General features: G+C 40.1%; 1 protein-coding gene across 1 annotated transcript in view; it reads right to left on the bottom strand.

The window, feature by feature from the left end:
* ptpa (protein phosphatase 2 phosphatase activator) overlaps positions 1-24,520 on the bottom strand; it is a 31,195-nt gene extending 6,675 nt beyond the window's left edge. Inside the window, exons 1-9 of the mRNA XM_012853533.3 lie at positions 24,404-24,520; positions 21,762-21,865; positions 21,551-21,637; positions 21,323-21,448; positions 21,122-21,239; positions 19,414-19,513; positions 17,741-17,865; positions 14,324-14,424; positions 1,889-1,996 (exon numbers count right to left, since the gene is read on the bottom strand). Coding sequence (XP_012708987.1) covers positions 1,889-1,996; positions 14,324-14,424; positions 17,741-17,865; positions 19,414-19,513; positions 21,122-21,239; positions 21,323-21,448; positions 21,551-21,637; positions 21,762-21,865; positions 24,404-24,428 — 894 coding nt within the window. The 5' untranslated portion in view covers positions 24,429-24,520. The remainder of the gene's footprint in view (positions 1-1,888; positions 1,997-14,323; positions 14,425-17,740; positions 17,866-19,413; positions 19,514-21,121; positions 21,240-21,322; positions 21,449-21,550; positions 21,638-21,761; positions 21,866-24,403) is intronic.
* Positions 24,521-25,117: the final 597 nt, after the last annotated feature.

Here is a 25,117-nt window from a genome sequence, read left to right as displayed (position 1 = left end):
GGGCATGCAGGCGGGGAGAACGGGCTTAGACATCCCCCCCATCCCACCCCCATCCGCCCACACACACACACACACACACACACACACACCGTTCCTGCTTTAACCCCTTCCTGCCTCTCGCCTCGGCCCGTCTGGCTGCTTCACTCAAAGGGATCCTGTTCTCCGGCTCCTTTCAGGACCTCCGTTGCTCAAGCAGTAAAAGCCGAAAGCGCCTCAGCGGCCGGACAAGAAGTCGCGTAAACACGTTTACCTTCATTTCTGCTCGTTTTTGTGAATGAGACACACTAAGCTGATCTGTTTGTATCCCAGTGAAAGAAAAATAAGAATTTCACAAAAAAAGTGGATGTCAGAAAACTAACCAGCAACATCTTAATCAGGTCATGTATGTTTAGAATAAAGACTATTAGGAAATAATCTTTCTAAATATTTGATTTCACACACAACAATACTCAAAAAAGTATTAAAAGGCTTTATTGGCTCTATAATTTTATTTGAAGAATTATATGTAAATAAGATTTACCAAAGTACTCTATTGAAACTGGGTTTCTCTTTAAGATATTCATCTACCTGGGCAGTAGATATTCATATTAGCATAATTTCATGAGTTGAACCAAAAAGCCTTTTCTCTGCCAACCAATTTGTTTTTGTACAAATCCTGCAAAGTCATCCCAAAAAGAGTAAAAAACAAAGCAACTGGACTTGTTTTCCGTAGTTTGAAGACGTTTCCTATTCAGGAAGCTTTCTCAATTCAAAAAGTCTGGAGTAATGTGCAGTAATCAGGCTTTATACTACTGCCCAACAAAGGCCTTGCAAAGCTCCAAAGGTAAATATATGGTGCAAAGTTTTATGCTAACAGGGTTTGAATTATCGAAGAAGACTCCAAAACAAGCATTCACAAAATTTTAATTAAGTAATAGGTGTGGCCCAAAGGAGGGGATGTAAAAAGTTATAAGCCAAAGTGCACTGACCCTGGTTATAGTGCCACCTATAGGTGGACCCAGGTAATCATAAAAATCACACAACTACACACACCAGTTTTAAACAATGTTTGAACTTTTTTAAGGTGGTGGTTGAAGAAAAAACTTTAATTGAAAAAAGGATAAATTGAAAATACACGCTTTCAAATAGGATCTTTAGAAAAAGTGGACTTATTGTCTTTAAACGTTAACAACAAAAACTAGCTGGTTTCAATAGACTAATGATTAAATGCCTCAGTCGAGATTAATAGAAAACTACTAAACAGCAACAGTTCTGCACCTTCTCCGCAGGTCACGCATTGAATCATTGCTCAGTTTTACTTAGGGGTAAAAACAAGCAACATGGAGGAAGAATAATTAGTTATTTTTACAAAAAAAAAAGTCAAATCTGTTCAGAAAAGATTTTTTCTTCTGTGTTACAAAACTGTCTCTCTCTGACTTGATAATGATCTGCTGGAAAAACCTTCATTATGACTTCTCTTATTAAAAGACTTGCATACAAACGACATTTTATAAACGTCCATGTCTGATTTTTGTCCTAATTTATGTGCAGTTGGAAGAAATGTTGAAGTAAAGCACTCTTTTCACATTTTTTCCCCCATCACAGTTGGAAGCCATGATGTTAGGCTTAGAACACCGCTTGTTCAGGATTGAGCAATTCTACCAAAAATAACCTTTTTTTTTTCTTTTTTTTGCAAAGCTGAACTCTTTTTCAGCCAAAACATTTCTGAGAAATTTGAGCAGCCACGCAGAAACTGTGGAGTTCCATGGCAATGCACTGCTTTTGTAGACAAAACTTTTTATTTTTGGAGGTAGAAGCTGTTTCGGCTCCCCATCAAACCTTTTGTCAGCCTGATGAATCATTAAATGCTCATCAGTGGAAGCGAAAGAGGGAAAATGATGAGTTTTACCTCTGCTTTGTACATCCTGATCAAGCCTTGGTTGACTTTGGACCAAGAAGGAACAGCACTGATGTTCCACAGCTGGTTGGAGTGCTCAGCAAATGGACCCGTCTTCATCTGCAGACCAAAGAGATGAAACATTGAAGAGACGCAGCCGCTATAACTAATTCATACCGTGAAGATTCAAGTCATCATTCACTGCATTAGCAAATGAAAGATTAAATTAAAATATTACATAAGAGCCACAAAACATTGTCTTTCAACCGTTTTGTAATCTAAACCCACAAAAGGTAAAAATTAAAAATTTTAATAGTTAAACTATTAATCTACTTTAACATTATATTCATTTCACCTTCTGATCGATACAATTTTACAGAGCCTTCAAAACTTTTTAGGTTTTTGTTTGCAGAGGTTATAAAGATTTGAGTTTAATCGAAGAAATGGTACAGACATTATAATTTCTAAATACTCAATATTTTCTAAATTTCTTCATAATGAATGGTAATATTGTTATTTTAGTTCTTAAAAGAAACAAAAATGTAGAGGTACACGTAAGCATGCAATCATTAACTTCAATCTGCTCAGTCAGCTCGGTAATCTCAAGATGTGGATACGTTATATTTTTGTTCCATAATATTTCTCTTTTTTGATTAAGATAACAAAATTTTCAATAAGATGAAACTAAAAAAAACAGCTACAGAGGTTAGCATTATTTAAATAATTTATAATTATTTTTTATTTCTTAACCATAATGTTTTTTTATGTAATTGGCATTGTAATTTTATCTTGTGATTTTATACTTGCGATTATTTTTAAGGTAGCCTTTTTTACACCTGGCTGGGGGACTACCGATGAAAATTAGCACTTTTTAGGATTTTTTAGCTAACATTAAAACTACATTGTTTTAATGTTGATTAATGTACACTGTCCCCTTTTAAATAAAAAAATAAAGTAAAAAAAAAATTAAGTAAAGTAAAGCTATGGTTAGTTTTAGCATTCTCAATCACCTCAGACTGTGGTGCATTTCTGTCTGACACATGCACAATAGTTAACTGTGGATGCCATTTACTGCTCAGTTTTATAAAAACTCAGGTATTATGCAGATATTTGTTCTGTAAAATGTTTATTATCTGATTTATAAAATAATTTTTTTATGTATCAATATTTACTTTCTGATTTGTAAGAGAAAATGTCAATACAACAAAAAATTGCAACAGAGGTTAGCATGATTTTGTTAGCGTTAGAATGCTAATCTTGGTTTTAGCATGCTAAAGGAGCTATGACTCAAATGCCTTTTTAGTTTGACAAAAATCACTATATTTAGCTGTGGATGTTGTTTACCACTCAGTTTTATACCAACTGTTTACACATTTCTTCATTAAAAAGTTTTGTTTTTTTCTGATTTAGAAGAACAGAGGAGGATAGCATGCTAATGTTAGCTTCGGCATGCATGATCAGCTCAGGTTCTTAGTCTAATATGCAGCATTCAAGTTGCATCAAATGTCAGAGTTTGGATCTGAGAATGAAGTCACATTCAACTGGAGCATGTTTTTCCTGCAAGTCAGGCAACCAGTGAGAATTAACAATCAGTACCGCAACGTACTGATAACTATTTTCAAAACAAGTCAATAACCATGTATCTTCATTTGTTCACCAATAAAAATTGTTATTAGCACTGTGTGTGCCCCTGATTTAACGTGATACAAACCATAAAAAATGCTAATTTTACTGCATCATGTATTCGCTGTAGCCGTTTTGGATTCCAAACTCAGCATTGCTCTCCATGGTCGGCCTTTCTCAGTGAGCATATTTCAGACTGAGGACTGAGATATAAATGCTGAATACAAAGAGAAGGACCCAAGTAATAAGCTTAGGGTTGTTTATGTTGATCAATGTGCAGTTATATATCAACTGACTCTTTGCCAGTGACGAGGACAGATAGGATCAGGAATGACTACATCAGAGGGACAGCTCATGTTACATGTTTTGGAGATAAAGCTAGAGGGGCCACACTGAGATGGTTTGGAAATGTACAAAGGAGGGATAGTGAGGGCATCAGAAGAAGGAAGCTGAGGCTGAAACTGCTAGACAGGAGGCTTAAAGGATTAGAGGAAGACCAGAGAGGAGATCTATGGATGGAGTTAAAGAGGACATGGAGGTAGCTGGTGTGAGATAATGCAGAAGATAGGGTTAGACGGAAACAGATGGAAGGGAAAAACCCGAAGATGATATCAACTCTGTGTGTTTAAGATCTAAAATTAAAAACTTTGTTCTCAATATAATATGGAACGTAGAATAAAAAAAATGGAAATTAAAGTTAGCATTTAGCATTAGCATGTTCAGTTAGATCATGCTACAAGGTATTTCAGCTTGAATCATAATATATCAAGGAGGATGTCATTTAATGCTTGGTTATACATTGTTATATTTATGTTCTATAAGATCTATTTTTTTCTGATATAAGACACAAAACCGTCAGTAAACTAAAAACGGATGTTAGCATTATTATAATAACATCGACGAAATGTTGAGTTGCATCAGGCAGCAGAATGAAGAACCTGTTCACACAGTTTTATGTAAATGTCCCTGTTTGGGGCTGAAGACTTACAGCTGAGATTTAAAACCCAGCAACAAATTAGCTTGATAAATGCACATTTAGGCTAGTAAGTGAGGTAGTCAACTTTTAACTCTCAACTTGGAACTCTTTTTTTATATGAACTTTTTATTATATGTTTTCTTTCTAATGTGCTTGTATAGCGACAACATTTTGCTTTATTGTTTTCCACTTGAGATTTAATTCATATGACAGACTTGACATTTACTAGAATAAATCAAATGTCTGTTATATTTTTGACGAAGCTGTCTGCATCTCGGCGGAGCAAAATTACTCAAACCGAGGAAATTAGAAACACGTCCGATTGGACAAAGCTTTCAGCATGAACTGTGTGTCCTTGTTTCTCTTAGACTTATGTCAAATTAAATCATTGTTATTATATTTTACTCCTCATAAAATGTTTTATTACAACCAAGAATATCCTAAAAAATACTGACTGGTATTTTGGTCTGTCCACAAGATCTTTAACCTTTCTTGGAGCAATAAATCTGTACCTGCTGCTCTTGTTATTCAGAACAATCATGAATTCCCAATAAACTTTAGAACATCAACGTTATCTTTGTAAATGAATCCCAGCTACGAGGAATGGTTCAAGTAAAAAGGAGCCAGAGTCTAAAGAGAAACTTTGAAAGACGTACAGAAAGTCTGGAGATGAAGACCGTTTCAAAAGATCTCAGGAGAGTTTGGTGCTTTGGGAGGAAAACACATGATGCCGTTTCATTTTGCTTTAACAATTAATCTAAAAGAACAAAGAAGTATTTTCAAGATAACACAACCCTCCCTTCTAGAGCCACAACACAGTATGAGCCTACAGATGGACAAACAAATGTTGAATTTATGAATGTCTGAATGAAGGACTAAGAACTGCGCTCGTTTTCCCAGCAGATTCCCCGGAGAGGCTGAGCAACCCGAATCCAGACCCTGGGGCATCAATCTTAAAAAAAAAAAAAAAAAAAAAAAAAAAAACTCCTTTTTCCATCCCGCCCCGGCTGAACGCTGCTGCAGACACTTTCCAGGGCCTCGCATGAGAAGACGGGGGGGAAGGGCAGGGAGGAGGGAGGAAAGCGAGGGGGAGGAGACAGCCCGTATTCCCTGGAGGAAGGAGTGATTCACAGCAGCATGTGGGGAAGGAAATGACTCATGTTTGGGGCTCGCACTCGCACACAAGCCCTGTGTCTGACGTTAAAAAAAAAAAGAGAAATAAGAGCATGAGTTTAAAATGTCCACATGTGTGTAGATGGCAGAAAAAAAACCTGGGCGTGCACGCAGGGAGGACGGCGTGTTTATGCCTTCAAAGGCCCGACTGCACAACAGTAAACAAAGAACGGCAAACAGGCTGCAAGTCAGGTCCAAACAGGACCAGAAAAAAGATCTGAGGAACAAAGAAAGCGACCTCTGCGCGTCATCGTGCGAGCCGCTTCCCGGCAAAATAAAAGCCTTTTAAATTCTTAAAGCTGCCTGCTTCACTTTAACGATAAACAGTGACGTTGCTATGGTTACCAGGGCTTAGATAAAAACGGAGAAATGGAGAAGATGCTCAACGATGAGTTAATCATAAGTGAAACTGTTGAAAGACATCCGCTGCTTTGGAGTTTTTAAAATTTTTAAGGCTCGTTTGACACCAGATTTTAATATATGAGCCAAAAAGTGTCTGTAATGCTGTAAAGTTTCAGGTAGTGATAAAAGTCATTGGTGAAAGTCCAGAACCAGAAACAATTTATTTCTACTCTTACTGACGGCAGAGGAGAGGAAATGAAACTGAAGGCTTTTAAAGGTCTTCTCCAGTAATTACAGCACCCGATTAGACGGCGGTTACAAATGGTGAACGATAAAATTATAATGACACTTTCACCAGAACACTGTGGCTTCAGAAGTACAAGTCCACATTTTAGGAAATATTTCTGGAAAAACTGGTCATGTTTCTACATTAGGCAGATGCTTTTATCCAACGCGACTTATAGGAGAGGATTTAATAATGCTGTTAATATGAAAGTTGACAAAAAGATACTTAGAAGGAAAATCATGGCTCCTTTAGAAGACCCTGATAGGGTCAGGACTCTAGCTGCCTGAATAGTGCAGTCAGTGAGGAAGGAGGTAGGAAAAGGAACCTGAATGCTTCCTCGCACGGCAAGTTTAGCCAAGGAATCTCCCGATGGCCCTTACCGGCACTAAGCAGCCATAAGGTATCCCACAATCCTTTGCATAACATGATGTATCAGCACAGCCCACCTCACGGAAATTAACGAAAATGTTCGCAGAGAAGAGAACTCGCTCTTTGAAGTTCATTTTCAGAAGGCTGTAGGCCCGAATCTGACTCGCATTATCCACGTGTGTAGATTACCTTTTAATGTAATCTAATTTGTTGTTCTTTTTCCTGTGTAATTTGTGTTGTAAAATAACGAGGTTAGATTAAGATTCCTTTATGGTTGAACGAAGCGTTTTATTTTGAAGGGCTTTCGTGAGATCTCAGGACTTCCGGGTTATCGGAGTACTTCCGGTTTTTCGGAGCTGTAGAGAAAGTTAAAAGGAAAACGGTCGACATATTAAAGTATTAAACGGTTATTTAAGGATATTAGCTCCTGGCTAAAAGGGCACAAGGTTTGTATCTTATTTCGTATTATATTGTGTCCGGTTTTGAGTTATATGTTTGTTTTTAAATAAGTAAAGTATGTTTGCAGTATCAAGTGTTAGCATCGTGCTTAGCTATTTTTAGCTAAGCTAACACGGTAATTTAGCATCGTGCTGATCTATTTTTAGCTAAGCTCACACGGTAATTTGTTTATAAGGTTTAAAAGACTGTTTATTGGAACGTAATTGTATTTCTATTTTCTAATTTCTTTTAGTGAGTTCATGTAATACCTACATTGACCGTTGGAATAAAGGGATATGAACCATCAGTTAAAGAGTCCGACCATCTATTAGCCGGGGACGCTACAATGTGTGTTTCCGTCACATAATGACGTCGGAGTCAAAAACTGCACAGCAGTCTGAAGCTCCTTTGCTTCTCACGATAGAGTTCTGACTGTAGACCCTGTGAAAGGTTAAGGAGCAGAAGCTAGGAGCTATAATTAAGGGTATTCAACTTTTTTACGTTGTTCTCAAACAGCAGTGTATTAGCGTTAGCCTGTAGCAATAGCTTAGCATGTAGCATTTGATTAGTGATTTAACATTAGCTTAGTATGTAGCATCGTTCAGCAGTTAGTTTTTCCCTGTTGGCCCCATGAATGGTCAAGGAGCTGTAATTAAGGGAATTTGGATGGAGCCAATTTCAGGAGTATGGGTTTAGAACACAGCAGGAAGTGCAGGGTAGCAGAAGAGTTGGGTCCTCTAAGAGTTTCCTGAAGATAGAAAGGAATGTCCCAGTTCAGCTATCGCTCGGTAGGCCATGCATCGTTCCCCAGTGGTGAAGTTACCACACAGATAGCTGACAATCCCTTGGCGATGGAAGAGGCGGCGTAGTGACATAACCCTTTGGGTTGAGTAAAGTACGTCCTGATCTTTTACTGTAAAGCAGCATGATGGAATGACGGAGGAAGCATGATGTTTAATGGTCAGCAGGACATCAAACATGATGCCCAGGTTATTGCCTACTTTTGATGGAACAAGAGAGAGGACTTAGTTTGGATGCCAATATTGTGGCGTAAGGTCAGTTTGGACTGGAAGACAAGCAGTTCAGTTTAACGGAGGTTTAGCTGGAGATGGTGGACTATCGTCCATCAGGATGTGTCAGAAAAACACTACGAGATTTGTGCATCTCGTAGACATTTTGTGGTCATCAGTGAAAATAACTGATGGTGCAGGGTAACGTCAGCATAGTCGTGGTAAGAGAAAACCATGGGAACAGAGGATTTGGCCCAGCATGGTGGTGTATATTGTAAAGAGAAGCGGTCCCAGTACCGAGCCTAGGGGTACCTCAGTGGTAAGCCGGTGCGCTGCAGTGTGGCCAAGCCCGGATAAGTTCAGTGATTAACCAGTCAGGGAAGATTAAAAAAGTAAACTAAGTCTTCCGTGGAGAAGGGAAAGCCTGAGGTCCTGGAGGACGGAGGGTCCATTACCACACCAGAGGTGGCTGAGGTAGCCAAAAGGTTCCCCAGTGGCACGGTGCATAGAGTGGACAAGATTCCCTATAAGCGTAAATCTTTGGATGTCATGACTCTCATAGTAGACAGGCCTCTTTAATGGGACACCTGTGGTATGGCACACCGAGCGGGTGCTGGATCCAATTTCTATGCAAGTGGACTGGAGAGTGTGCCATCTAGGGATCTCACTCCTCGACGGCATTGGAAAGAAAGCTCCAACATATTCAGCAGGAGCAGCATGCGGTCCATCTGGGGGTGGAACTGTGGACCAGTTCCTTACGTTCAGGGTAAATACTGAGGGGCTACAGGGCATTTAGTTGAGTGTTTTGTGTGTGTTTTGTGGATCTGGGCAGGCTTAAAACAGGTGTTTTTGCAAGGTGCTGTGTCAGTATGTCACAATCAGACCAATAGCTGTGTTTGCACTCTGTAGGTGTAGGACTCCACCAGGGCTGTCTGCGGTGTTCATGGATGGGATTTAAGAGGCGTAGGCCTGGAGAGGAGTGTGTTTGAGAACATCAAGCTTGTCTCTGTTCTTTATGGCTAATGATGTCCTGTTGGTGTCTTCCGCAAAGACCTCCAGAGCACGATGCATAGCTTCATAGCTGAGGATGAAGTAGACGAGATGAGAGTCAGCTCCTCAACCTCTGAGGTCATGGTTCTCAACTGGAGGACTGCTCCGTTTGGGCCGGTGGAGTCAATGTATATTAGTTTATCATTCAGAGATGTAAATCAGTCCAATTTAAGCTTTAATAAATTACAAGGTAAAAGTGGACACTCCACACATTTAAGAAGAGGTAGACTGTCACAACCAATGAAAGGAAGGTCTAACCTGCTTTTCATCAATATATCAACAGAAATCCTATTAAACTGAACTGGAAATAAATTTGTATGTAAAAGTGAGGAAAACCTCCAGCCTTATGAGCAAGAATCCAGCAACAGTAATATCTTTTCATGAGCGGGACAGAGGGAAGGGTCAGGTTAAAGCGGGAGGAGGAAAAAGGTGAATGAGGTGGTGCACTGGGAAAAAGGAAAAAGGATGTAGCCGCTCCACTGACGCCCACTCCGACTTCCCTCCCCGCCTTTTTCCTCTAAAATTCCCAAAACAAAGCTCACAGTTCCTGCTCTGGCAACCCACCAACACCGTCCATCTGCCCCCCCATCCACACACACGCACGCCGTCTTCCTCTTCCTGGACAAAACCACATTCAGCTGCAGCCCAACCGCTCATTTCCACCCTCTCAATAATGTTCCCTAATAAAATATTTAGTTTTTAAAATGGAAATCAAATCATTATTGTTACACATGAGCTAAAAATAGATTACATAGGGGAAAAAATAAATAAAATAATATTAAGATTAAAATTAATTGCAGGGGACACTACTAAAGTAATGAAGGATTACTGTAAAAAATAATTTCATATCATTGTTAATATTAAACTTTTAATTTGAACCAAAAGGAAAAACACATGAAAACAAACAGTTTGGTTTGGAAAAGTCAGATATGACTTCAGGGAGCAAAACTAAACTGACTTAATCATTCAGTTCACCTCTATAAAAATATATTTCTGCATATGTACCAAAATATAGAAAATGCTGAAAGAAGAATAGAAAAAACAAGAAGAGAAAAACAAACTGGTGATGTAATAAAGAAACTAGTAAACCAATTCTGATCTGGAATCAGCTGCCAGCCTGGATTCTAAATGCTTCTCAGTAGTGGTGGACGATATAGAAAAACAAGCATATCGATAAAATAGAAATCATATTGATCGATATCGATAATTATCAACAAATCAAAACATTTATTTTAAGTGCAGCCCTGGATATTTAGAGTTCAGTTCAACACTCAATTCAAACTAAACACTTTATTCTACAAATGTTTTACCAAAACTGCAAGTTTTATAAAAAGAAAAAAAGAACGTGTGCTCTATGAACTCTTTGAAGGGGGCGGAGCTTGGTTCCTGGGTCTGCGTTGTGATTGGTTGGGAGGATTTAAATTACTTTTGTATTAATCTACATGGATGGAATGCAAAAGGAAAACTTTTATTCTATGTTACTTTTTATTGATCCTTTTTTTCTATTATCGATATACGTCTATCGATCGATATATATTGTTATTGAATTATCATCCAGCCCTACTTCTCAGCATCCAAGGACTTTTAGTTGACTTTTAATTTGCTTTGAACACACTTATTATTTTTATTTATTTTCATCTTAATTCATGTCCAATATGTTTAGTTTGTTTTAAATCTGGTCGGGTTTAGTCTTTTATGTAAAGCACTTTGAGATTCTCTTGTGTTGAAAGGTGCTTTATAAATAAAGTTTGATTTGAAATTTCTGTCAGGAGGATGTTGGCATGTTCACCTCTTACCAGACGGATAAAATCTTTGTTGTTCTGCTCAATGGCTCCTTCACTACTGCTCCTCTATTGTGTGAGGTGCCACAGGGTTCCGTGGTAGGCCCTTTGCTTTTTACCTTATAAATGTTGCCGCTTGGATCTATCATAGAACGGGACGTATTACACTAGGGCTGGGTGATATGGCTTAAAAACAAAGCCTCCCAATTTTTTTTTTTTTTTTACCAAATCTGATTAATCGATTTTCTTCCCTTTTGTTTATAAAACAATAGGTCAGGCCCCAACTATTGTAAAAAAAAAGAAAATATAACACAAAATGTTTGGTGCTAGTTGTTTTACACATCTAAGAACAGGCTTCACTTTATTTGTGTAACTTCACACCAACTTAAAAAATTTGTAAATTAATAAATTAAACTGCCTCATCTTATGATAAAAGTGTTTCCTCTTTGGAGTATTTTGACAACATATTTTCCTAAACATATAGTCAACATTGCATGATATAACCAGAACAATTTCCCCTTTCAGGACGGATATAATGCAGAGTTTCATGGAAGCCAAGGAAAGTGCAATGGCGAGCACATATTTCCAAAAGTACAATGTTCAGGAGTTGCAAATTCGAATTAACCAATTAAATTGATAAATTGACCAGCCCTATATTCCACTAATATGCAGATGATATGCAGGTTTACTCACAGTTAAAGCCAGGATGTAGAAATCCACAACCTTGTCTCTTTGACTGCATTTCGGCTATCAAACAGTGACAAACCCAAGATTTTTATTTGTTTTTAAATGAACTAAAAGCAGAATGAGTTTTATTTGATCTTTAGAGTCCTAACTGCTAATTTCAGCGACTGACAAGCCTAGAGGTCATATTTGCCAATAATCTAAAATTTGACCATCAAACGGCCTCTATAGTTAGCCGTAGCTTTTATCATCCACACCTTCTAACTGAGGTCAAGCCTTTTTAACACCGTTCTCACGGTTCCACAAAGTCCAACGTTTGGGTGACTTGAGTTTTTTATTTGGCCGTAGCTCAGCTCAGGAATCAGCTTCCACCAGATTTTCCATCCACAGCTAAACTTTGCCTTTTTAAAACAAAAGCTCAAGACTTTTCATTCAGGCAGTGTTTTAGTACCTAAAACTGTGGTGGCACCTCTGGTTCTATCTACCGTGATTTGTCCATTTTGTTTCATCTACTTTATTTTTATGTCTCCTTTTCTCTCCATGTGTGTTTTTGTTGTTATATTTTGATTTTGTAAGACTTTGGTCCCCAATATTATGGATGTGGAAAAGTCTGGTTGATTTGATAGATGCTGATCTTCTAAAACTTTCTCCTAGTATAATGTCTAAAGGTGTCACATTTACATGTCACATGTAATAATTAATGAAGGAACACAAATGTCTTGCAATAATCCTTTTTGTAATAAACATTAAGACGTGCCATCAGAATGTTGTCATTTAGGCAACAGTTCAATCATTTTATTTTAAAGGAAACATTAAGAGGGATAAAAACGTGAAAATCATGACTTTGACTGAAATCCTGGTTTGTTGTGAATTTATAATGATTCTTCTGGGAGCTCAGCTGTTTTTAGCAGTGAACGGATTCATAAAGTTCATAATTTTCACAGATTTTAACATTATTAAACTTTAAAAAATAATTTCTCCTCAGAACCTGAATCATTTAGATTTTTTCCTCTCACCACCTGATTATGAATTTATGGGGGACTGTTTTTAAATGCAGATCTGCTAAAACATAGATATGAGGGACAACAGGATGTTTTATTTTGTTATTTTTCTTTAACATTAAAACTTCAGTTAAACAGAAAAAAAAGTTTTGCTTTTAGTCTTGAAGTCATGAATACCTATGAAGAGTTTGTAAGTAAAGACCTGAAATGTAGAACAGGATTTCTAATCTTGTTTTGGATCCTTAGGGGCTGAAATAAACATAAATATAACCCAGTCCCGCATCTCAAAGGTCACTGATGGACTCGTTTCTATCAGGAAGTCCACAAAATGCAGTTCAAAGCCTTCAGCTGATCCAAAATGCTGCAGCAAGAGTTCTGATGAAAATCAACAAGAGGGATCATATTTCTCCAATTTTAGCTTCCCTTCATTGGCTTCCTGTTAAATCAAGAATAGAATTTAAAATTCTCCTTCTAGCGTATAAAGCCCTTAATAATCAAGCTCCATCATATATCAGAGCTCTGATTACCCCGTATGTTCCTAACAGAGCACTTCGCTCTCAGACTGCAGGTCTGCTGGTGGTTCCTAGAGTCTCTAAAAGTAAAATGGGAGGCAGATCCTTTAGCTATCAGGCTCCTCTCCTGTGGAACCAACTCCCAGTTTTGGTCCGTGAGGCAGACACCCCGTCTACTTTTAAGACTAATCTTAAAACTTTCCTTTGTGACAAAGCTTCTAGTCAGAGTGGCTCATGTTACCCTGAGCTACCTCTAGAGTTATGCTGCTATAGGCTTAGGCTGCTGGAGGACATCAGGGTCTATTTCTCTCTCTCTGCTGAGTTCTCCTACTGCTCTCCAGTCTGCATTGTTTGTTGTTATTTCAGCTTTTAACTTTTTGTTCTCTGTTATTTTTCTCTTCATAGAAGGTACACCTGGTCTGGCGTTCTGTTAGCTGTGACATCATCAGGGGAGGCAGATCATCCTCTATTACCATCTACCATAGAAAGTACTCCTGGGTCAATGTGAGCTTCTGAGCTTTCTGTGTCTCTGCTCTGTCTTCTCTAACATAGAAAGTACTCCTGGTCAATGTGAGCTTCTGAGCTTTCTGTGTCTCTGCTCTGTCTTCTCTAACATAGAAAGTACTCCTGGGTCAATGTGAGCTTCTGTGCTTTCTGTGTCTCTGCTCTGTCTTCTCTAACATAGAAAGTACTCCTGGGTCAATGTGAGCTTCTGTGCTTTCTGTGTCTCTGCTCTGTCTTCTCTAACATAGAAAGTACTCCTGGGTCAATGTGAGCTTCTGAGCTTTCTGTGTCTCTGCTCTGTCTTCTCTAAGCCCCAGTGGGTGGAGGCAGATGAGCGTTCACACTGAGCCTGGTTCTGGTTCTGCTGGAGGTTCTCCTCCCTGTTAAAGGGGAGTTTTCCTCTCCACTGTCGCTTCATGCATGCTCAGTATGAGGGATTGCTGCAAAGCCATCAACAATGCAGACGACTGTCCACTGTGGCTCTACGCTCTTTCAGGAGGAGTGAATGCTGCTTGGAGAGACTTGATGCAACCTGCTGGGTTTCCTTAGAGAGGAAACTTTCTCACCAACCTGGAGGATCTGATGGAAGCTGACTTTGGAAAGAACCTTGAGATGATGTCTTGTTAATTGGATCTCTGTAAATAAACTGAAGTGTAATGGTTTATGGAGCGGATGTGGACCCAGTGTGATTTCCCTACCTCATTTATGAACTTGATGCAGTCCAGGAACATGTAGTCCTGATAGTGCTCGTTAAGTACCCTCTCATCGATGAAGTGCCGAGGTTCCAGCGTTGGATGATCTGAGGACAGATCACCGTGTTAGTCTCCACGGTCACCAACAGGTGGCGCCTTTCATCCGATCAAGAATCTACCGTCCGTTTTGTAACACAACCAGTGGTCTGTCTGATAAACAATTCACTTAAATTGGTGTAAATTAAAGCTGTTTCAGAGATTTAAATCTTCATGATTTTAGGCTTTAAAATGTGCCCTGATATCAGGTCAAAAACAAAGTTTGGCAGAGAGATAATTTATGTTTTGTCTAATGGGAAGGAACACACAATGTCTTTAAAAAAAAAAAAAAAAAAAAAAAAAAAAACTCATTAAAACACAATGGTAGATTAATGCAGTTGTTGATTAAAAAAAACATTTTTTTCCCTCAAACAACGACGTCAGACCGACTCTGGAGCACGGTAGCGGAGGACTCATGATATGGGCTGGAAATAAAAAAAGTTTGGTACTGAACATGAACTCCTCAGTGGAGCGAGTTATTCTAGAGCTGCAGCTGCAGAACCGTCCTAAACACAGAAGAAAAGAATCAACGGTCCAATCAAAGTCCAGACCTCAACCTGGTGGATATACTGAAGCTTGGGCCTTTATCGTATTGTTTCATCATTATCAGGAAACATTAGTTATCGTAATAAGAATTTAAATTTACCGTGACGACAAACTCCAACTAGAGGTGTCTGAAAACCACCAAAACAGCGAATATTATCAGGATGGTTGTTTTTGCTAATTTCTTCACTGTTGCTTTCTTAGAGCAGCACAAATATCAATTAAAAAAATGCAATTAAATGCAGTTACTTTGTGCTATTTGGTGATTAAAAAAAAATCACACATATTTATGTAACTTGTGTTATGATGACACATTTAAATTTTTTCTTTTAATATGTTATGTTACACTATTAAATGCTTTTTAAGCCCAGTATTTATGTGCTGGGCGGATTGATATACAGTGTGATACGCCGTTAGACCCTCAGTTATCTAAAAAGCTGCAAGAAGCTGTGGATAATCTTTTATCGTAGATTTTATCCTAATCACAATAGTACCACAATATATTGTGATAAAATGTTAAGCCCACCCCTAGATATACTGTGATGGGACTCCGCTGAGCAGGAACCTTAACGAAGGTCCAGAACTCCTCAAACAGCGTGAGAGGCTGATGAAGTCGACTGCTGAGAGGCTCCTCAGGCTGGTGGATGGTGGGGTGCACTTAGTTTGTGGTAAAGTGGGTTTATGCTGGATATAACTTCAGGCATGGACCCACTGGCCTAAAAAGCCTGAGCAGCTGCAAAGATGCAGGAGTCAGTCTGCGTGGAAAGGCTCTGCTGCCCCCTGCTGCCCGGAAGCATTTACTACATCAGTTTCCTCTTCAGTAGAGGTGGGCGATACCGGGAATTTTTAATCGATCCGATACCAAGTAAATACAAGGGGCAGTATCGCCGATATCGATCCGATACCGATACTTTTAACATTTGATTTTTATTTTATTATTACAATTAAATAATAATAATAATGTTATGTTCAGTGTTTTTTTCCTAATCCACCTCTTATATCTTTCAATCCTCATGTAATTTTGTCTGTGTTGTTTGCACCTGCTTGTTGCTTTAATCCTATAATTTTCCCCGTCGTGGGATAAATAAAGGATTAGCTAATGTTATCTTAAATAATACTTTTTAATAGGATATATGTACTGGGTTCTTTCAAGGTCTTAATTACATTTTATGTGTGGGCTCCAGTGACATATCATAGATTATATCTACTTTGAAAATTAACATGAACTGCTGCTCTGATCTACCTGGATGTCCTCCGGAGGACTGAAACGCCTCAGTCAGTGACGTCAGTCTGTGGGTCTGGTCTGTCGGGGCAATCAGAGAAGTTTCCTCTGTCGCTCGACGTTTTCTTCCTCATGGTATTTCACGTGCTTAGATAAATTTGTTGTGTTTCCACTGAATTTAACCGGCTTTTTACAAAACATATTTCTCTCTTCATGTTTTTCCGCTCTGGCGGTCTCTCTCTCTCTCTCTCTCTCTCTCTCTCTCTGTGTCTGAACAGGAGCCGCGCGCGGCGGTTGTTTGTGTATATTGAGTTGAGAGAGCACAGTGGGCGGGACAGGCTGAGCCTGCGTGCTGATTGGCTGGCGCCGCTGAGCCATGTATGAGAGGGGAGGGGGAGCAGCAGAGTGCCGGTGTTGGCACAGAAGGGGAGACTGGTCTGGTGAATCTGCTGCAGTCAGCGCGCGCGGGAGAGAATAAAAAGGATCGATCCTGTTAAAAGAATATTGTTCAATATCAATACCCGCGTTGGTATCGATAGTATCGATCCTAGGATCGATCCGCCCACCTCTACTCTTCAGGTGTCAGAGCTGGTAGTAACTAGTTACATCTACTCAGTTACATTTAGTTGAGTAACTTTTTCAACAAAATGTACTTTTAGGAATATTCTTACTGTGCTGTACTTTTTATATTTACTTGAGTCATATTATTACTCAAGTATCGCTGCTCTTAGTTCAGTAAATCTCTGGCTACTCTACTTGCTGTGAGTAACTTTACGAATAAAGAACAAAAACTTGTTTTAACCAGAAATGTAACAGAGACAAAAACCTGGAGTTTATGTTAAAGTGAGACTTCTGATTTATACATAAGCTTTATTATTTTAATGTTATTTTCTATCTGCTGAGATTATTGATTCATTTGGAGGTCTGATGAGTGTTCTGTAAATATTAAATATAGTTATTGGAAGTACTTTGTTCTGTTCTATCATTGTTTTAACATACTGTTTATACATTAACGATGTAAGTATTGCTTTCAGGCTTAATTATGTTGCCTGTGCAAATTCTCAGTTATCAGGGTCATCGCAACGACAACGAGGCAACCCGACTTTGTTAAATTATATTATTTGTATAATTTTTTTTATTTTTGTCTTTAAAATACCAGCATTTGCACATAACCTTATATTTTTGTCAGTCTGACTAACATAACTTTTTAAATATTAGATCATCAGCTGTTATGAATACTCTGTACTTTTTTACTCTTGAGTAAAATTTTTGGCTACTTTACCACCTCTGGTATTAATTAAGTCTAATTAAGCAGATATAAAATGTATTTTATGTATTTCTGACCTTTAAACCTTTATTGAGTTCAGTAGGAGCCTTTAGTGAAGACATATTACTTTAAATGTTAAACTAACCAATCAGGAGCACGACGGGGAATAAATAATTTCCCATAAACCTGGTTACTGGTGTATATGAGCCTCTGCAGCTGCGTCTTTGTTCTCCGTTTGGTTCTGATGTCACTTCCTGCGTGGTTCACCTTGCGGTTCATCGCCGCTGAGGCTCACCTATGAACTGGGCGCTGCCCCAGATGAAGGGCAGGAACTGGAAGTCGTCCAGACCCCACACGCCCTGGCTCCCTGCAGGCTCCATCCTGTAGGTCTGCTGCAGCTTCCGCATCACCTGCAGGTACCTGGAGAAAACACACGGACTCAGACTCAGGTTCTGATCCCACAGCAAAGGCAAAATAACATGAAAAAATATTCACTACCTTACAGATCCCATTTCTTTTTGTCACACTTAGAAAGGTTAACACAGGTTATTCCAAAAAAAAGGTAAAAAACAAAGCAACTGGACTTGTTTTTCGTAGTTTGAAGACATTTCGCTTCCTCTCCAGGAAGCTTTCTCAATTCAAAAAGTCTGGAGTAATGTGGAGTAACAAGCTTTATACTACTGCCAAACAAAGGCCTTGTAACTTTTTGAATTGAGAAAGCTTCCTGGAGAGGAAGCGAAACGTCTTCAACTACGGAAAACAAGTCCAGTTGCTTTGTTTTTTACTTTTTTTTGGAATAACCATGACCTGATGACTGAGAATCTTCACCAGCATGTTAACACAGGATATTATGAGGGAAAACTTGAGTAGATATGATAGTTTCTAACAATAGTTATTAAAAGAAAACACCTGATCATGTGTGAAAAAGTTATCACTCCCCAACCCCGACAACTGGGTGTTCCTCCCTCAGTTTCTGATGCCTGGACTTTGACTAGGCCACTCCAAAACCTTTGCTTGAGTGGTTCAGAGGAGGACTTGGTGTTGAGCTTTGGACCGTCGTCCTGCTGCAGAACCAAACTGTCCTTGAGCTTCAGGTCACAAGCTGACGGTCGGACCTTCTCCTCAAGGATCTCCTCATGGTTCCGTCAGTTCCAGCAAGTCCTGCAGGTCCTGAAGCAGCAAACCATCCCCTGACCTCCTCACCACCACGTCCGACTCTAGGTATGATGTTCTGGTTCTGAAGGGCTTCTAGTTTTACACCAGATGTAACTGAAATGTTCCACTAAGGTCCACTTTGGTCTCTGGGTATCATCAAGATGTTTCTGGTAAATCTGAGACGGGTCTTTGTGTTCTTGTGGGTCAGCAGTGGTTCTGGTCTAGGATCTCTCCCATGTCTCTCTCTCTCATTGTTGAACTGTGACCTCTGACCTTAGCGTCAGCAGTGAGGCCTGCGGAGCTTCAGATGTTCTGGGTTCTTCTGGATGAGTCGTGATGAGGTTCTGGAGAAGTTCTGGTGTGTCAGGCTCCACTGTTCCATGTGTTCTCCGTATGTGAATACCGGTTCTGACTGAGGTTCTCTGGAGCCCAAAGCCTTGGATCTGGATCTGGAACCCTTTCCAGACGGAAGGACGTCAGAGACTTTGTTTCTGGAAGTTCTTTAGATCAGGAATCCAGACGTTCTGCTTTCTGAGATCCTTTAGTCCGGTTCTGCTTGAAACTGAACTCAGGTGTCCAGAACCTTTGGTTAATACGGACTTTTCCACACAGATCCAGGTTGGTTTGGACACATTCTGTCCATTATTCTGCATTTAGTCGCGTCGCCGTGTTCTGATATTAATAACTAAACATTTCAGTTTGACAAAAAGTGAAAACAGCCCAAACCTGTGAGCGGGTCACAGACCCTGAACGTACAAACCGACGCTGGGTCCGACTGGATCTTCTCGCAGGTATTATTTATGGTCAGCTCACCTGTTGAACACCTTGAAGACGATGGCCAGCTGATCGGATATCCTCAGAGCTCCGACTTTACAGAGGCAGCAGAGGAACGCCGCGAACGCCGCTTCGTGACCTGAGGAGACAGACAAACCCTCAGGGTGGTTCTGTTGCTCGGGTCCAACTGTGCAGAAGGTGAGAACAACCTGAGGTTCTGAAAATGACTTCAATAAGGAAGGACCGAAGATGCATATGGGGATTAAATAATAGGCTCTGTGCACAACACGGCTTCTGTCTACAGGTTTATAGGGTAATGTTGAGCACTTCAGCGTTATTATCCATTCGTTCCCGGTTGATAACGCTGCGTCTGCAGTGGCTAACTAAAATAAGACGCGTCAGCTTCACTCCCACAGCAGGTACCAGAGAATGTAGCCGACATTTCTTACCAGGAGATGTAGTGGAGACTCCTGGAGGCTGAAGAAAGGCGATACCTGTTCTCTTTGAGTGGAACAACTACATATTGGTCCCTGTGAGGCTCAGTGTGTGGCAACGCTGCCCTCCGGTGGATAGTCCTCCAGCAGAGGACCCAGACACTGAGATGGATGTGACTGAGGCTCCAGATCACGACTATTGTATCTCTGTGACGACGGGACAAGTTGGTAAATGAAACTGAGGATCTGCACTGAATCACCGAGTCCAGGTTGGGTGGCTGCAGCTATGAAGCCGCTTTGGTTTGCAGCGCGTTGCAGGATCTGATGACGACATCCGCTTTTACACCAGGTACGTTGGTACAATTTTTATAATTACTTATTATTACTAAGAGTTTCGTTTTGCAAGATAAAAGACGTGTAAGCGACGCACTAAAAGCTAAGCTAGCTTGTTGTTAGCATCAGCTGTCTCCGTCTGCAGCTCTGAACAGTTCCTGCTTCGTCCTTCAGTCACAGCGTGGACAGTAGTAAAGATTTCACTGATCACTGGCAGTCAAACATAAAACTATAAAGTGCGTTTACTTCATGTTGGCAAATTGGTGACTTTAGGCAAGTCTTGGAGGCAGCGAGTGTAAAAAAATAAAAAAAGTGCCTTTGTTTCTCTACCCAGGGTGCTTGCTCTTTTTCCAAAATAAAATTCCAGACTTTTTCCAGACTTTTTTAAAACTGATATTTTTTTCCCAAGACCTTAACTTTATGTACTTGTATACTTGTGTGCCTACTGCCTACTTCATTGGTTGAGATTGTACAAACTGTTTATTAGAAATGTTAATTTTTATAGGCTAGTATTCAATGAACAAATGCATTATTCACAGTAAATTATGCTTTTACTGATGAAAACGTTTCAAAACATGAAAATCACAAGTACATGAATTTCACATCAAACAAGTGTTTGATTCCATTAGGCTAATACAGTACGTGACCAGTTAGTAAAATTATAGTTTTATAGCCTACCTTCCTATTTCTCATTTCACAATGACTTTGAGCATACTGTAAAATTCTACCATACATTTTTTCCCCATACTTTATTAAGACTTTCACACAAAATTCAAGACTTTTCAAGGTCTGGAAAACAGTGTTTCAAAATTCCATACTTATTAAGACTTTCAAGACTTGCGCAAACACCCTGCTACCAGGGAGACGGGGACCGGAACGACTGGTAGTAACACTTCTTAAAGCCATTTAACGCAAAGAGTCAATTAAACATCTTTGCAGCCAGACTGCAGTAAAGAACATCTGCAGAAGGTTCTGACTACCTGTTCCGTAGTCTATCCTGGTCGGGTTCCCCACCGATTCCTTCAGGTAGACGGCTACCTCTGGAGCCGCAGCCGCTTTCTCTGCAGGGAGGACGGCCGACACCAGGGCCTCGGCTTCCTGGCACACAAACAGAACATGATCCGGGCCCGCCGTCCAGCGGGGAACATTCACACGTGTGTGACAGACACTTTGGACCCAACCTGCTCCAGTTTGGAGAACCAGGTTCTGTAGGCCTTGTTGCCGAAGCGTGACGGCTGGTCGACGGGGGGAGTCTCGGTTATCCACCGGTCCAGCGTTCCCAGCAGGTCCACCAGCTTCTCCACCGTCTGCAACACCAACACGGATTAGAGATCAGCAGAACCGTGGCTGGAACCTGTGAAATGGGTCCAAACCTGCGTCTGGTACCAGGGAATCTAAAGGAGACCCACCTCAGACACTTCGTATTCACAGGTCAGCTTCTTCCCCTTCACCCCCTCGTTCAGCGTCAGGATGAAGCCCATGTAGTCGGCGTAGGCCTGGAAGGAGGAGGGAGGCGCTTTAGGACGGGTCGCCACGCAGAACCAGAACCAGAACACCTTAAATCCTGATAAACCTGCAGCTTATGTTACGGCCTGTGCCGGTTCTGGGCAGGAATCGTACCTGGGACCTTTTCCACTTTCCCATATCCGGCACCATGCTGATCTCCTTCTTGGGGAGGATGTAGGTGGTACCAGCTTCAGGCGCTTCATCTTCAGGAGAAGAGGCTGAAAAGGTCCATTTCATATTAATTAGCATTAATTAGGGGTTTTAAAACTCTTAAACGGGTTCAGTCGAGCTGAAAATGACCCAAACGGCACCAAAACACACTTTTTCACACATTTAAAAAGCACTTTCTGAACTTCAGAGGAATAATGTAACTTCAGTATTTGGCAGAATTACCCTTTAAACCGTACGACTTGGGTCAGAAGTTCTGGGTTTCCTTCAACAAGCCCAACACCAGGCTGGGATTCAAACCCACAACCTTCTTCCAGCATCTCTTCAGCCCCGGTTCTATTCGGACGCAGCTACACGGTCCAATCCCAGCCTCCGTACAACCCAACAGGAAGCCAGCCGGTCCCATCAGACCAACTGTTTTCATCTAACCAGGCACAGCTGACGGTTCTGGTTCTGACCCAATTTATCCTCATCATTTCAAACCTGGAACTAAAACACCAACAAACCTGTAATATATGCATAATTATCAGTTTGAAGATGTGAGGCTGTTAAATAGTCTCTCGTTTGCCATCCACAGGAAATCTAATTAACTAATTTAACAATAAATACAAAATAATAATGGATGAAGATTAATAGAAACTTAATATCCATAATCTTCTTCTGGTGTTTCCCTTCCAGGCGTCTCCATCTACCTCCATCTTCTTCTTCTCCCTCTCCAGCCACCTCCATGTCCTCTTTACCTCCACCTTTACCTCTCTGGTCCTCCTCCAGACCTCCTGCCAGCAGCTCCAGCCTCACCGTCCTCCTCTGGACATGTCCATCTCAGCCTGGTCTCTCTGGCTTCTTCTCCAGAACATCTAACCTGATCCGTCCCTCTGATGGACTCATTCCTGGTCATCTCCATCCTCGTCTCTCCCAGAGAACCTCAACACCTCCATCTCTGCCTCCTGTCTCTAAACCAGACACCATCTCTGGTCTCACCACCATCCTCTTCTCCTTTCCTTCTCGCTGAGACTCACTTTTAACACACCTGACACTCTTAGCCCACCTGTTCTAAACTGCTTTGGCACGTTGCTTCACCTGCTTTCCAGGACAAACCTCCATCTCTGTAGATGTTCCTCCATCTGTTCGCTCCAACGACGTTGTCTCATTTTCAGCGGTTAGTTTTCTGCTTGAATTTAAATGCAATTTACGCACAATTCGTGTTTTTTTTTCTGATTGAAAGACCGGCTGTTTTTAATCTGAGAACAGAGAAAGAGACTTTTGTTTTAACTTGATAAAAAGTAATGAGGTACTGATCATTTTTCACGACTGTACATGTTAAGTTAGGTTTAAACAGCAAAAAGCACGTAGTGCAGCATCCCAGTCATTGAAATTAATCATTCAGGTTTTTTTTTTTTTAAATAATAACAAATAATTATGAAGTTTGATGGAAATCTGATTCCCTTAACCAGACCCCACCGTGACAGTGACTCTGCCCAGGAGGTGGACACCGCTAAGCGCTCCGGAGTCCGTTCTTTAAATAATCATATTTCTGTCTGAAATCATTAAACTAGCCACGAGAAAGTGAAAATTAAATATTTTATTGTCTATTATCCACCTAAATGCATGCAAAGTTTCATTTTGATATCTATTTTAATAAAAAAAAAGTTATCATCCTTTTTAATGTGTCTTTAATTTGTAAATATCTTTCAGTTATTTTCTATTGTCCATAATTGTGATTATTTTGACTTATTTTCAGTCATAACTCTGCCAATACTTGCCCAGTTTCAACAAATGAGATAATTTTTATCATCATCTAAAGATCTCTGTTTGCTAAACCAAAAATATTTAGCACTTAAAGTAGTTGAAAAACTACTACTACTGTCTGAACCCATCTGACGTCCATCACAACAACCACCAGAAGGGGCTCAGATCATTGACTCAGACCCGCCTACAGCACACCTCACCACCGTCCTACAGCTCCTGCACCTCCCTAACATCCTCCCAGCTCCAGCTTTCCTGGTGCAGAACCACAGCTCCTCCACACACACAGCCATGCTTAGTCTGGATCTACAACACAAGGCAGCTCCCTCTGACCCTCTCTGTTCTCCTCCACCAACATCCTTAAGTTTCCACCATAACTTATATTAATGCATGTTGTGGTGTTTTAACTGTAGCACAAGTTATTGCAGTTTTATTTTCCTTCATAGCTAAAACAAACAGCTGATGAGCTTCATTAGCTGGAAGCTCCACCAGTCGCCCGGTTCACAATAAAAGGCTTTAAATAATGTAGTTTTTAAGAATAAAACTGTTTGTCACGAACGAACAAAGAGCTGTGAACATTTTTATCGCTGTTTCCTGACGTTATTAACGCGCTGTTGGAAATGTCAACACTAGAATATTCACAGAACCAGTTCAGGAGTGTCAGATGGATGTAAAAACTCGGAATATGGACACAGCTTCGGCTTCAAACGGACCAGTTTCCGGTGTCAGCGGATAATTATCGGCAGTAAAACGCAGAAAAGCGCCTTAACTGCTGGGAGTGGAGCCGCAGCTGCCAGTTTAGCCACAGAGTTGGTGACAGAGAGCTGAAACATCATCTTTACCTGACTGCTGCTCTGTTTCCGCCATGGCGAGCCGCACTCTTCTTCTACGCTCTGCTCAGCGGATTTAACGCAAGCGCAGCTCAGCGCTGCCACCAGGTGGCAGACACCCGCCACTACATCTGGATATGGACAAACGTGAATATTCACCTAAGATAGATAGATAGATAGATAGATAGATAGATAGATAGATAGATAGATAGATAGATAGATAGATAGATAGATAGATAGATAGATAGATAGATAGATAGATAGATAGATAGATAGATAGATAGATAGATAGATAGATAGATAGATAGCTTTATTGTCATTTTGTATGCACAAAGTGCGTACAGAACAAAATATCGTTTGCATACAGCTTGAAAAGAATCACTCTAGAAATCACTCTACAAAATCACAGCACTATTTTTTCAGGATAAAGATGCAGCAGCGATTTATGTAAACAATTGAGATGAAAAACAATGTAACAATATAAACAATGCATGGGAAATAGACAGTGTGCTATTCATGTATCCAAAACAGCAGAACCTCTTCAACAGATACTGGCAAATATATTGAATAAAGATCTCTTAGAGTACATTACATTAGACAAAACTACATTTTAATCAACCTCCAGAGATCAATAGGTTCTGAAAGACAACAAAGGAAAAAACACAAAACTATGAACCAGTTGTTTCACACTTTACATAAAAAGTATGACTTTTTATGTACATTTTA

The sequence above is a fragment of the Fundulus heteroclitus genome, chromosome 8 (genome assembly GCF_011125445.2).
Source record: "Fundulus heteroclitus isolate FHET01 chromosome 8, MU-UCD_Fhet_4.1, whole genome shotgun sequence".
Taxonomy (NCBI): Eukaryota; Metazoa; Chordata; class Actinopteri; order Cyprinodontiformes; family Fundulidae; genus Fundulus; species Fundulus heteroclitus.
The sequence above is the reverse complement of the archived record's forward strand: the minus strand, read 5'-3'. Positions and strand labels throughout refer to the sequence as shown.